This window comes from Tinamus guttatus, unplaced genomic scaffold (assembly GCF_059628265.1).
Source record: "Tinamus guttatus ecotype Peru unplaced genomic scaffold, ASM5962826v1 Tinamus_guttatus_pri_ptg000224l, whole genome shotgun sequence".
NCBI classification, from domain to species: domain Eukaryota; kingdom Metazoa; phylum Chordata; class Aves; order Tinamiformes; family Tinamidae; genus Tinamus; species Tinamus guttatus.
The window spans coordinates 775,732-788,273 of record NW_028288758.1 but is presented as its reverse complement, the minus strand read 5'-3'; the positions used below and the strand labels follow the sequence as shown (position 1 = coordinate 788,273).

Here is a 12,542-nt window from a genome sequence, read left to right as displayed (position 1 = left end):
GCCAAGAAGGCCAATGGGATCCTGGGCTGCATTAAGAAGAGCGTCTCTAGCAGGTCGAGGGAGGTGATCCTGCCCCTCTACTCAGCCCTGGTGAGGCCGCATTTGGAGTATTGTGTCCAGTTCTGGGCTCCACAGTACAAGAGGGATGTGGAGCTGCTGGAGAGAGTCCAGTGCAGGGCTACAAGGATGATCAGGGGCCTGGAACATCTGCCCTATGAGGAGAGGCTGAGGGAGGTGGGCCTGTTCAGCCTGGAGAAGAGAAGGCTGAGAGGGGATCTAATCAGTGTATATAAATACCTCAAGGGAGGGAGTGCAGAGGACGGGGATGGTCTCTTTTCAGTGGTGGCCACTGATAGGACTAGAGGAAATGGCCGGAAACTGAAACATCAAAAATTCCATAGGAACTTAAGGAAAAATTTCTTAACAGTGAGGGTGACAGAGCACTGGAACAGGTTGCCCAGAGAGGTTGTAGAGTCTCCTTCTCTGGAGATCTTCAAAACCCGCTTGGATGCAGTCCTGTGCCACGTGCTCTAGGTGTCCCTGCGTATGCAGGGGGGTTGGACTAGATGATCTCTAGAGGTCCCTTCCAACCCTAAGCATTCTATGATTCTATGATTCTATGATTCTATGACTGTGAGTTTAAGCGAGCAGAAAGCTGACATGAGCCTAACTGTATTTTGTGGTTTCCCACAGAAGGTGGAAAGGTAAAAGATGAAACATTTCTAAGGTACTGCTTGACACAAACCTAGCAATCAGGATATAAGAGAATAAGAGCAGTATATTAACACTATTTTTTGCATTAATTTCTTTTGAACATTTTTACAGTAAGGTATTTGTTTTGCCCACTGCCAAAACTTCTGATAGCAAGGCTTTTGACATCGTCTCCCATAATATCCTCATGGCTAAAATCAGGAAGTGAGGGTTAGATGAGTGGGCTTGAGAATTGGCTGGATGGCAGAGCTCAGAGGGTTGTGATAAATGGGGCCAAGTCTAGTCGGAAGCCTGTGGTCAGTGGTGTCCCCCAGGGGTCAGTAGGAATATTGGGCCCAGTACTACTCAACTTGTTTATCAATTACTTGGATGAGGGGACATAGTGCACCCTCACCAAGTTTGCAGATGATAACAAACTGGGTGGAGTGGACAATACTCAACAGGGCTGTGCTGCCATACAGAGGGACCTAGTGTAAGAGACTGTTATGGGCTGTGTTTGTCTCCACATCATTGACACATCATTTACCTGGACAATGCCCCGGCATCTTATCTCTGGGAAGACTGTAATATCACCTATCTACTTGGCAATGGAAGATCAGCTCAAGACCTGAACAATGACATCCTCAGCAGTGCCCACCAGAGCAGTTTGCATGCGAATCAGGGGTGAAGAGGAATACAAAAGCACATGGCACATAGGACAGGAACAACACATACCAGAAAACTTCAAGAAAATGGGAGGACTCCTTGAGAAGGGGGACATAAAAGGAGCACATATTCCCTCCTCCCCCCACCGGGAGGTGTGGAACATCACCTGCACCGGCGTGCACGGCCTTCGGTCGCGGAATATCACCTGCACCGAGATCCCTGTAACTGCACCAAAGCGGAGCCAGCGACACTTAGCCGGACTGGTGGTGGTGTGTTGCACCTTGCGAAAGAACGGACTCAGTCTGGGATGCAGAGTGAGACAACTTTATTCTCAAACCATCTCCTTTTTATACTCTTTTAACACAAGTGTTCCTAAAATTATAATCAATCAGCATCTTGCCAGCCGTGCAGTTGTGGTTATCTTCTTCTCCTTGCTCTGTTCCTTATCTGCTAACAAGACATTCCACATGTGGTTGTAGTCCTCCTCCTTTTCTTGCTTTGTTCCTTGCCGATAAGACATTAGTCCTTGCGGGTCAGCCCATCAACCGTGCACTGCTAAGGCATTCTTGCGATTAACTATCTACTAACAAGGCACCTATTATCTACTGACAACACACATCTCCCCCTTCTTTATTTGTTTGTTGTATTGCCATAGCTGTTTTTAGCTGAACAGCCATAACTTGGTTAAAGGATCAATCAATCAATCGTTGAACACATAATAAGAAACAAAGCAGATAGATACACTAACAATAAGCAAAATACAGCTAGTACAAAATACAGGTAGTACAACAATTAGAAACTTTGCGTTAACATAGCTAAGCAAAAGATTGTTTAGTTTGTTGCATTTACTCCCATGGTTTGATTCCAACAACCATACCAGTGTCCTTTTCCCAAGGTCTCTCCACCAATACTCTCGAGCCTGTCCTTGAGATCCCCCGATCTCCCCCTTCTTTATTTATGAAGAATGCTTGTTTCAAGGCACGGTCTGTTAAACACTGAATTGTTTTTAACAAACATGGGATACAAATTAAAAGGCAAACAAAGATTATCAAGCACATCAAACCTATTTGCAATGATCCCTTAATCCACACAGCTAATCCTAAATTCCCCAAAAGATTCCCAAAAATATTGAAACCATCGTCTTGACGTAACTTCTGCACTCCTTTTTGTAAATTTTCAATGCTTTTATGGATGGATTCCGAATGGTCAGATAAATTCATGCAACAGAGTCCATCAAAATCCTGACACCCATGGCCTTGTGCTAATAACAAAAAGTCTATAGCAGCTCTATTTTGAAGTGAAGCATGCCTAACAGAATTAACATCTAGCAATAGCCCACTCAGTGCCAGGGAAGTAGCATTAGTCTGTTTTGCCAGCCAGCAACCAAGCCTATTTAAGGTTACTAGCGCTTTCCCTGATGCTACCCCAGGTGTAAATATAGATGCTGATACGATTTCTGCAGTGTTCCAAAATGTTACTTGGTCATCACACTCAGATTGAAAAGCGTGTATGGTGCACTTGGGGCGTTTTCTATGGTTATTAATCATTGAAATGTTGGGTGTCAACAGAGTCAGCCTTCCAATGCTGCATGGTCCTCCGCATGCACGAGAGGGAATACCAGGCCAGGCATGATCTCCACAAATTAGAAATAGGCCCTTTGGTAATTTGAGTGGGTATCTACCAGATAAGGTTAATTTTGCGGCAGTATAGTTGCACCATGCAGTGGCATTTCTATACTCCGGTAGGGTAGCATTCAGCCATTGTATTTTATGTGGCTCCGGATCCTTTGGATCTCATCTTTTGTATCCTGGGAGAGGAGGGGATACTTCTTTCCAGTTAGCCCACCCATCTGTATAGTTAAGATACACACAATAATCCATTTTTATTGATCCTAACAAATCTAGCTCTTGTGGCTCTATATTCATTTTTGGAAACCATGGGATCCAATTATTCCACTTATCAACTATGTCAGTTGGTTTATCACTTATGTATGGACGCCTTTCGAGGGGAACCTGCCAATCATCAACAGGTTGTCCTACCAGACAGGTTACAAAAGGATTTCCTGGACTAGATAATGACAAACATAATGTGTCTTGTCCCGTTTGATTGGCCAGAGTTACCCATATGTTAGTTTTAGGCTGGGGTGGCATCCACTGCGGTGTGGGTGATGTCACGGTGCAGATGATGATGATGACTGTGATAAGAAAGGCTTGATCCATCGAGCAGGTACCCATCTTGGCCCTGTGCCTGTAGAAACACAAGCATATCCTCTACCCCAGGTTATTAAAGGAAAAGGCCCTTCCCACTGATTCGTCTGTGGGTTTTTGGCTACAACCTGGGCTTTTTCCTGAACTTTGTGTTGTCTGTGTGAATCAAAATGTCGGTATATAGGGAGTCCCTCTTCTGTCCAGTGATTTAAAAAATTCAACACATAGCAAGCTTTTGCTATGCGTTCCTGTGGGGATAACCCTACGCTCCTTTTTTTTTGTTTTTGTAGCATATTCTTAAGGGTGCCATGTGTACGCTCAATAATCGCTTGGCCTGTGGGTAAATGGGGGATACCAGTGATGTGTTGGATTCCCCATTGTTGAAAGAATATTTGTGTTTTTTGTGCTATATAAGCTGGACCATTGTCAGTTTTTATAGTTTTAGGCACTCCCAACATTGCAAAGGCCATCATAAAGTGTCGACATACATCTTTGGCCTGTATGTACAGAAACATAGATACAGGATGAGAAGGTATCAACAGAAACATGCACATATTTGTATCTGCCAAATTCAGGGATATGCGTTACATCTGATTGCCAAATTTCAAGCGCAGAAAGACTCCGAGGGTTTACTCCAATGGATGGTACTGGTAAAATGAGCTGGCAGTCTGGGCACGACTGTATGATTTGTCTAGCTTGTTCCTGAGTCAATTGAAACGACCTCCGTAATGCTTTTGCATTTTGGTGATAAAAGTCATGCGACAAACGTGCTTGTGCAAAGCGATCCAGCAGAACTACAGCTCCTGCAAGGCTATCTGCTTGAGCATTACCTTCACTAATAGGTCCAGGCAGTGAGGTGTGCGAGCGTACATGTTGGATAAAGTACGGATAAATCCTTCTGTTTAATAGCCATCTGAGCTTCCAGAGAAGCACGAAGAGGGTCTCGTTTGAAACCTCTTTTAAAAGGGAGTGTTCTAATCTAGAGGCTAACCTTGCAACATGTACGTCGCTCTCCCAGTGCCCTTCATCATTTTTCCACAATACAGCTGCACGCCCTGTCCTACCTGAGCTGTCAGTAAATACTGTAAGAGCATCAGGTATTGGCGTAAGGCTCAAATGGGAAACAGGTAATAGAGAAAGAGAGTTAAAAGACTGTATGATTCTATGTCCTGGAAAGTGGATACTTATTTGTCCTGGATAATCTGCCAAGGCACACTGAAAAACAAAAGACTGGTGAGTCAGAAAGGTTAATTGTTTTGTACTGAGCGGTAAATAAATAATATCAGGCTCTGTGCCATCTAGAAACATCAAACGCTCTCTTCCTTTTTGAATAACCATCGCGATCATATCAATAGCAGTGGTGACAGTTTTGCCAAAATTATGAGGTAGAAACACCCATTCTAAGATTATTAACGGACATGCGTCCTGTGGTATCCATTGTGCTAATAGACCATAAGGTTGGAAGCTAGAAAAAAAACAAAAAGACTGATAGGATAGTTCTGCTTTCGTCTGTGAACAGTCTGAGTGGTTAATTTGTTCACAACTTTGTCAAGTGCAGCTTGCGCGGGAGGGGTAAGCTTCCTTGGGGATGTCAAACTCGTGTCTCCTTCTAAAAGCTTAAATAGAGGATGTAATTCCTCCGTGGAAATTCCTAGGGAGGGACGGATCCAGTTAATAGTTCCCAAAAGTTTTTGAAGACCATTTAAAGTCTTTATGTCTGTCTTTAGAGTCAATAATTGTGGTCGAATTTGATGATCAGAAATTCTCCATCCTAAATATCGCCAAGATGGAGTTTCCTGTACTTTATCTTCTGCAATTTTTAATCCTGCAGCCAATGCTGCTTCCGTAATCTGACGCAGAGCCTCTTATGCCGTTTCCTTTTGCTCTGCAGCAATCAATATGTCATCCATATAGTGATAGATGAGGACTGGACTTAAAGACTGCTGCCACAAATTGTTGACATAATGTAGGACTATTTTTCATGCCTTGTGGCAAAACTTTCCAATGATATCTGTTATGGGGTTCCATAGCATTGATGGAAGGTACAGAAAATGCAAACCGAGGTGCATCCTGTGGTGCAAGTGGAATGGTAAAGACTGTTGTCTTTCAAATCTATTACGATCAAAGTCCATGTTTGAGGTAACATCGCTGGAGAAGGGAGTCCAGGCTGTAAGGCTCCCATATCTTCAATGACCTCATTGATTTTTCTAAGGTCATGTAACAATCTCCAGGTATTATTTTTCTTTTGCATTACAAAAACTGGTGTATTCCAGGGGCTTGTAGTAGGAACTATATGTCCAGCTTGCAATTGTTCCTCTACTAACTTGTGTAACTGCAGCAGTTTATTTCGTGGAAGGGGCCACTGATCCACCCATACGGGCTTGTCTGTTTTCCAGGTCAAGGGTTGGACCTGCTGCTGGATAGTAGCCCCTAAGAAAAATCCGTACTTAACTGCATGCCCCATTGACTCAAACAGTCTCTCCCCCACAGGGTAACAGATCCAGGCAATATAAATGGTCTAATGGTTGCAGTCCTCCCTTCCGGACCAATAATATTTATCAGGCTTTCGCTTTGCATTGGGGTACTCTGCCCACCAATTCCTGAAAGCAATGTATGCACATTCACTAGGGGTAAACTGTTTGGCCATTGCGAGGCAGCGATGACTGTAACGTCCGCTCCGCTATCTAAAATTCCTTGTGCATTAAACTTTATCACTCCTGATTGTAGTGTACAGGATATCTGTGGGCGATTCATAGTTATCTGTTGAGTCCGGAAAATCTCTGGTTGTCCCGTAGACTCAAAAGAGCCTATGCCGCATTTAGTTTTTGCATCATTTGGTGTCTGTGGTAAAACGTATACTAATTGTGCTATTCGGCTCCCCGCTGGCACAGTACAGGGTGGTATCGGAGTCCATACCATTATCTTTATTTCTCCTTTGAAATCTGCATTGATAACTGCAGGTAACACAAACAGCCTTGTCTTGTTGTTGAAGATCGCCCAATCAATAGTGCTGCCATTCCTCGCCCCAGGGGGCCATGGACACCAGTTGGAATTAGCACAACTGATGTATCAGTAATTAGCACTTCTATTGTGGTGGCCAGGTCCACACCGGCGCTGCCCCCTGTGCTGGCGCACAAGGGCGGCTGCTTCCTGGTGAGGCCGCTCTGAGGGGTGATTTGCTGTCATGGCGCGACCCCTTGCCACGCTGCGCTTGAAGTTTCCAGAAGGGGCTAATGGTTGACCTTCCTTATCAAATTTTGATCGACACTGATTAACATAGTGTCATCCTTTGTGACAGCGCGGACATATTCCAGGCGCTCCTCTGTTTGCTTGCATTTTTGGACAGTATTTACGGATATGACCAAATTGGCCACAAGCAAAGCATGGATTTTTCATAGACATTGTTGCAAACGCCTCGGCCATCAGAGAGCATTCATACAGTTTAGAGCCGACGTTAATGCACGCCTTCAGCATGTCATCAATGGTAGGATCCTTTAGTGTTCGCAAAACTCTCTGGCAATCAGGGTTAGCATTCTCAATTGCTAGTTGTTTAAAAATGTAGCTTCGTGCTTGTTCATTATCAATTTGCTTCTCCAGAGCCTCATTAAGCCGATCTAGAAACTTCATGTAAGGCTCATTCGCATCTTGTCTTATGGTAACAAAAGGCTGTCGTTGTTTACCAGCCTCCGGGACGGCCTTAAGGGCGCGGAGAGCAAGTGTCTTAACTTGCTGCAGGCCCTCAGGGGGAATTCCTGCTTGTGCTGTTGTGGCACTGTGGTCACCCTCCCCCATAGCATGTCCACAGTAACAGTCCGTAAAGGACCTCTTTTTGACTGGCGCTGGTTTTCCTCCTCCTGTGCTTGAGCAAGCTGTCTCATTTTTGACTCCCACATCGTATATTGCATATCAGTCATAATCAGGCGAAACAAAGTTTTAAAATCGTGAGGAGTAAAAACCGAAGAATCACAAAGAGATTGTATAAGGTGGGTGTGTGCGGAAAATCTCACTGTCAAGAACTGAATGTCCAAAAGGAGACAGAGGAGTCCTAAAACTTTATTCGAATAAAGGGAGAGTCCACCGGGCATATCCCTGTGGGGTCTCTCAAATTGCTGGGGGACGCAACCCCCCTTTTATGCTAATTTCCCGACCGAGGGACGCCCTCTCCTTTTCCCCATTGGCCAAGGTACTCAGAAGTTACAGCCTTCCCGGCCCGCCTACACCGAACTCCAGCCTCCGGCCATCTGTTCTCACCTGAGCTCACCAACTCCTTTGTCCCCCTTGATGAAGAATGTGGGGCAATTGCCCTATTTCCCTCCTTTGTAAAGGCCCCATCTCCTTGCAGATGGCTCTTTTTGTCCCACTCGGCTCATGGCTCCACTCAGTCTCCCCTCCCTTTGTCCTGTTCTTCAGCCAAACTGTGGAGAAACCCCCTTATTGATGAATACAGAAACTTGAGCATTCTGCTCAGGTGGTATATGGTGCGCCAAGGCCATGATCTGTCACCGTGCGCCGCACATCTTTAATAAGATTGTATGACAATCCTTCCCAGCGCGGATTCTGGTCTGGCGCATAGATAACGGGGAAGGCTTTCAGCATGCCCACATCCCCTGCCTGTTTTGCTCCTCGTTTTACTGAAGCCCATTTATCATGCAAATCCAGGGAGTATAGGTCTGGCTCCTTCTCAGGGTTAATAGGACCCGGGTCAAAAGGATCATCATCCTGGTCATCAGGTGACTGTACCGGGAAGGCTTTTGCAGCACATTTTGTTTCCCGATTCTCATCAGGACATGATTGAGGTAATGGAGGTGCGGAGGGGATGGCAGGAGCCCCGACTCCGTCATTTGTGTTCAACTGCGGCCCACTGTGAGATTTCAGCATTTCGAATACAACTCGCTGTGCGGAAAATCTCGCTGTCAAGAACTGAATGTCCAAAAGGAGACAGAAGAGTCCTAAAACTTTATTCGAATAAAGGGAGAGTCCACCGGGCATATCCCTGTGGAGTCTCTCCCTTTATTCGAATAAAGTTTTAGGACTCCTCTGTCTCCTTTTGGACATTCAGTTCTTGACAGCGAGATTTTCCGCACAATTGGGGGCTCATCCGGGATCCTTCCACCTTCCGGGAATGGCAGATGGCGATTGGAGTCGACGGCACGCCTCACCATAGCTTTTGGTGATCGACTCCCTTCGACGGCAGCCTGCACCGGACGACTGATTGGGTTCCCAAGACCGTCCGGAGACAGACGAGAAGCGGATCAGGGGGATCTGCAGGTAGGACCGGGAGGGGGTCCTCAAGGGGTCTGACGGAAGGGACTAGGTCTGACAGAAGGGACTAGGTCTGACGGAAGGGACAGGACTAGGTCTGACGGAAAGGACCTCCCGGTAGCGCTAAGCCCGATGGAAAGGGCTAGGTCTGAAGGAAAGGACCTCCCGGTAGCGCTATAGTCTGATGGAAAGGACTAGGTCTGACGGAAAGGACCTCTGGGTAGCGCTAAGCCCGACGGAAAGGGCTAGGTCTGAAGGACTAGGTCTGACGGAAAGGACCTCCGGGTAGCGCTATAGTCTGACGGAAAGGACTAGGTCTGACGGAAAGGACCTCCGGGTAGCGCTAAGCCCGACAGAACGGGCTAGGTCTGAAGGAAAGGACCTCTGGGTAGCGCTGAAGTCTGACGGAAAGGACCAGGTTTGACGGAAAGGACCATTGAAATCTCACTGGTGAGTACTATGGGACAGTGGGGAACAAAAGGGGTGACGACCCCGGTATGGACAGCCAGGGAAGGCAGCAAAGGGAAGCCAAAAGAGGGTGTTGGGAAAAAGGTATGATGACCTCAACTTATACCTATATAGTCCCTTGGGAAGACTTTTGAGGGTTTGGGATAACTTATTCATTCCCCCAGAAATAACCAAGGAATAAAATATTGTTGTTTTGTTTGGCCGGAATATAAGTTACCAGGGGGATTTAGGTGGCCCCCTGTATACATTCTCTTGTGAAGTCTCTCCGACAGGAAGCCCAGCTCGCACAGATCCTCCCCTTGGATTTTGCAGTCCATGATATCCAACCAGGGGATTGGGTCTTGGTAACCACAGAAACATCAATCAACACAGCTGAGCATGGATGGACTCATCATACCAGAGTTAAGATTTCCAAGACTCCAGAAGTCTGGACTTCTCAGTTGAAGGAAGAGAATGGAAAGCCCCGGCTAACTCTCTGTAGATCTGTACCGCTGGCTGGGAGTGGGTCTGGAAAATAAACTCTGGGTTGCTGGGTCTGTGGGAGTCCAGACTGCTGGCTGGGAGTGGGTCTGGAAAATAAACTCTGGGTTGCTGGGTCTGTGGGAGTAAGACTACTGATGGGTACTAGACATACTGAACGCAGGTTGTTAGTTAATAAGCTATTTTGTAAAAACAAATATTGTCCAAAGGAAAAAAAAAAGAAAGAAAAAAAGAAAAAGAGGAGGGATTGAGCAGAATGCTCAAGTTTCTGTATTCATCAATGAGGGGGTTTCTCCACAGTTTGGCTGAAGAGCAGGACAAAGGGAGGGGAGACTGAGTGGAGCCATGAGCCGAGTGGGACAAAAAGAGCCATCTGCAAGGAGATGGGGCCTTTACAAAGGAGGGAAATAGGGCAATTGCCCCACATTCTTCATCAAGGGGGACAAAGGAATTGGTGAGCTCAGGTGAGAACAGATGGAGGGAGGCCGGAGTTTGGTGTAGGTGGGCCGGGAAGGCTGTAACTTCTGAGTACCTTGGCCAATGGGGAAAAGGAGAGGGCGTCCCTCGGTCGGGAAATTAGGATAAAAGGGGGGCTGCGTCCCCCAGCAATTTGAGAGACCCCACAGGGATATGCCCGGTGGACTCTCCCTTTATTCAAATAAAGTTTTAGGACTCCTCTGTCTCCTTTTGGACATTCAGTTCTTGACAGCGAGATTTTCCGCACATCGCCATTGTGGCAACAGGCCAGCAGCAGCCTTATCACCGCGAGTGGCACAGTCCCATAATTGGACCCCAATTTGGTCCCACTTCTCCGTATCAAATACGTTCTTACTGTTCACGGAGGGATCGTTTTTAGAAGCCCATGCAAGAACCTTTTGTAGATCTTCCTCATCTAATTTCTTGCCCTGTTGTTTTAAGATCTTAGAAACGACTTCTAAAACATCTTTTTGTTCCTTCGTTAAGTGTAGCCCCATAGTCCCCAGCTGCTTACCTCTTTCCTTTCAAGAGGTGTTGGTGTGCGCACAAAGGACGCTTCCTTTCAGCCTGATCCTTACACTTCCTTTCCGCATGAATCCCGGGAGTTCAGCTGGGCGGTGCAGCCAAGAGACAGCTAGTCTTCGAGCCCCATGTTGGGCGCCATTTGTTGCACCTTGCGAAAGAACGGACTCAGTCTGGGATGCAGAGTGAGTGAGGTTTATTCTCAAACCATCTCCTTTTTATACTCTTTTAACACAAGTGTTCCTAAAATTATAATCAATCAGCATCTTGCCAGCCGTGCAGTTGTGGTTATCTTCTTCTCCTTGCTCTGTTCCTTATCTGCTAACAAGACATTCCACATGTGGTTGTAGTCCTCCTTCTTTTCTTGCTTTGTTCCTTGCGGGTCAGCCCATCAACCGTGCACTGCTAAGGCGTTCTTGCAATTAACTATCTACTAACAAGGCACCTATTATCTACTGACAAGGTACTATGCCTCCACAGTGGTGGTAACTATAATCTTGTTGCATCTCTCCCGCTTGCTTGCTTATCTTTCTTTCCTTTTCTCTTTTTCTTCTCTCCATCCTATTTGTGCTTATGAGAACAAAGCTAACAAGGTTGTATGTCATGTGGCCCCGTTTGTATCTTAATCTCGCTCTTGGGATCGTATTGAAAGCTCCTCCGACACTGGATCGGGACACCTAGACAGGATGGAGAATTGGGCAGAGAGGAACCTCATGAGGTTCAACAAGGACAAGTGTAGGGTCCTGCACCTGGGGAGGAATAACCCCAGACACCAGTACAGGTTAGGGGTTGACCTGCTAGAAAGCAGCTCCATGGAGAGGGATTTGGGAGTTCTGGTTGTTATTGTGTGCAGTTCTGGGCTCCCCAGCATAAGAGAGATGTGTAACTTCTAGTAGAGAGTCCAGTGTAGTACAACAAAGATGATTAAGGGACTCAAACATCTATCTTATGAGGAAAGACTAAGCAAGCTAGGCACATATAGCCTGGAGAAGAGAAGATTGAGAGGGGATCTCATCAACATCTGCAAATCCCTGATGAGAGAAGGTAAAGAAGTTGGGGCTAAACTCAATTCACTTTGGTGTCCACTCATCTAACCCATGTGTCCCGAGCTTCCCCATGAGGATGTTATGGGAGACAGTGTCGAAAGCCTTGCTGAAGTCAAGGTGGACAACATCCACGGCTCTCTTCTTATCCATCTAACCAGTCATGCGTCATAGAAGGCTCTGAGGTTAGTCGAACATGACATCCTCTCGGCGAATCCATGCTGATTACTTCTGATCACCTTCTTGACATGCCTAGAAATGGTCTCTAGGATGAGCTGCTCCATCACCTTTCCAGGGACAGAAGTGTGGCAAACCAGGCTGTTAGCTGGCACCTCTCCGGCACCTCTCCTGTTTTCCATGACTTCTCGAAGGTGATAGAGAGTGGCTTAGCAACAACACGTGCCAGTTCTCTCAGCAGTCTTAGGTGCATCCCATCCGGACCCATAGGTTTATGGGTATCCAGTTTGTCTAAATCTCTAACCCAATCCTCCTCAAACAGGGGGAAGTCTTCTGCTCTCCCGATTTTCTCTTTTGTCTCCAGGCTCTGTAGTTCATGGCGACTAGCCTTAGCAGTAAAGACTGCTAAGTCTGTCAGTACCTCTGCTTTCTCTGTATCCTATGGCATGAAGAAAGCCACCCTGTCCAGCAGCGGGCCCACATTTTCCCATGTCTTCCTCTTGCTGCTGATGTATTTGAAGAAGCCCTTCCTCTTGTCCTGATATCTCTT

At 46.3% G+C, this 12,542-nt stretch overlaps 1 protein-coding gene across 1 annotated transcript; it reads right to left on the bottom strand.

The window, feature by feature from the left end:
- Window positions 1–625: 625 nt before the first annotated feature.
- LOC148594608 (uncharacterized) lies at window positions 626–8,441 on the bottom strand. Its single transcript, XM_088525168.1, has 4 exons — window positions 8,196–8,441; window positions 2,448–3,092; window positions 1,523–1,636; window positions 626–745 (listed from the first exon to the last, which is right to left on the bottom strand). The coding sequence occupies exons 1-4, from the start codon at window positions 8,439–8,441 to the stop codon at window positions 626–628; spliced, it is 1,125 nt and encodes a 374-aa protein (XP_088381294.1).
- Window positions 8,442–12,542: the final 4,101 nt, after the last annotated feature.

Coding starts and splice junctions, on each gene's coding strand:
- LOC148594608 (XM_088525168.1), bottom strand. CDS start 8,441: ATGCTGAAATCTCACAGTGGGCCGCAGTTGAACACAAATGACGGAGTC. Junction 3,093..8,195: donor TGCATGATAAATGGGCTTCA/GTAAAACGAGGA, acceptor ACCCTACCGGAG/TATAGAAATGCCACTGCATG. Junction 746..1,522: donor GGCCGTGCACGCCGGTGCAG/GTGATGTTCCAC, acceptor CCTGATTGCTAG/GTTTGTGTCAAGCAGTACCT.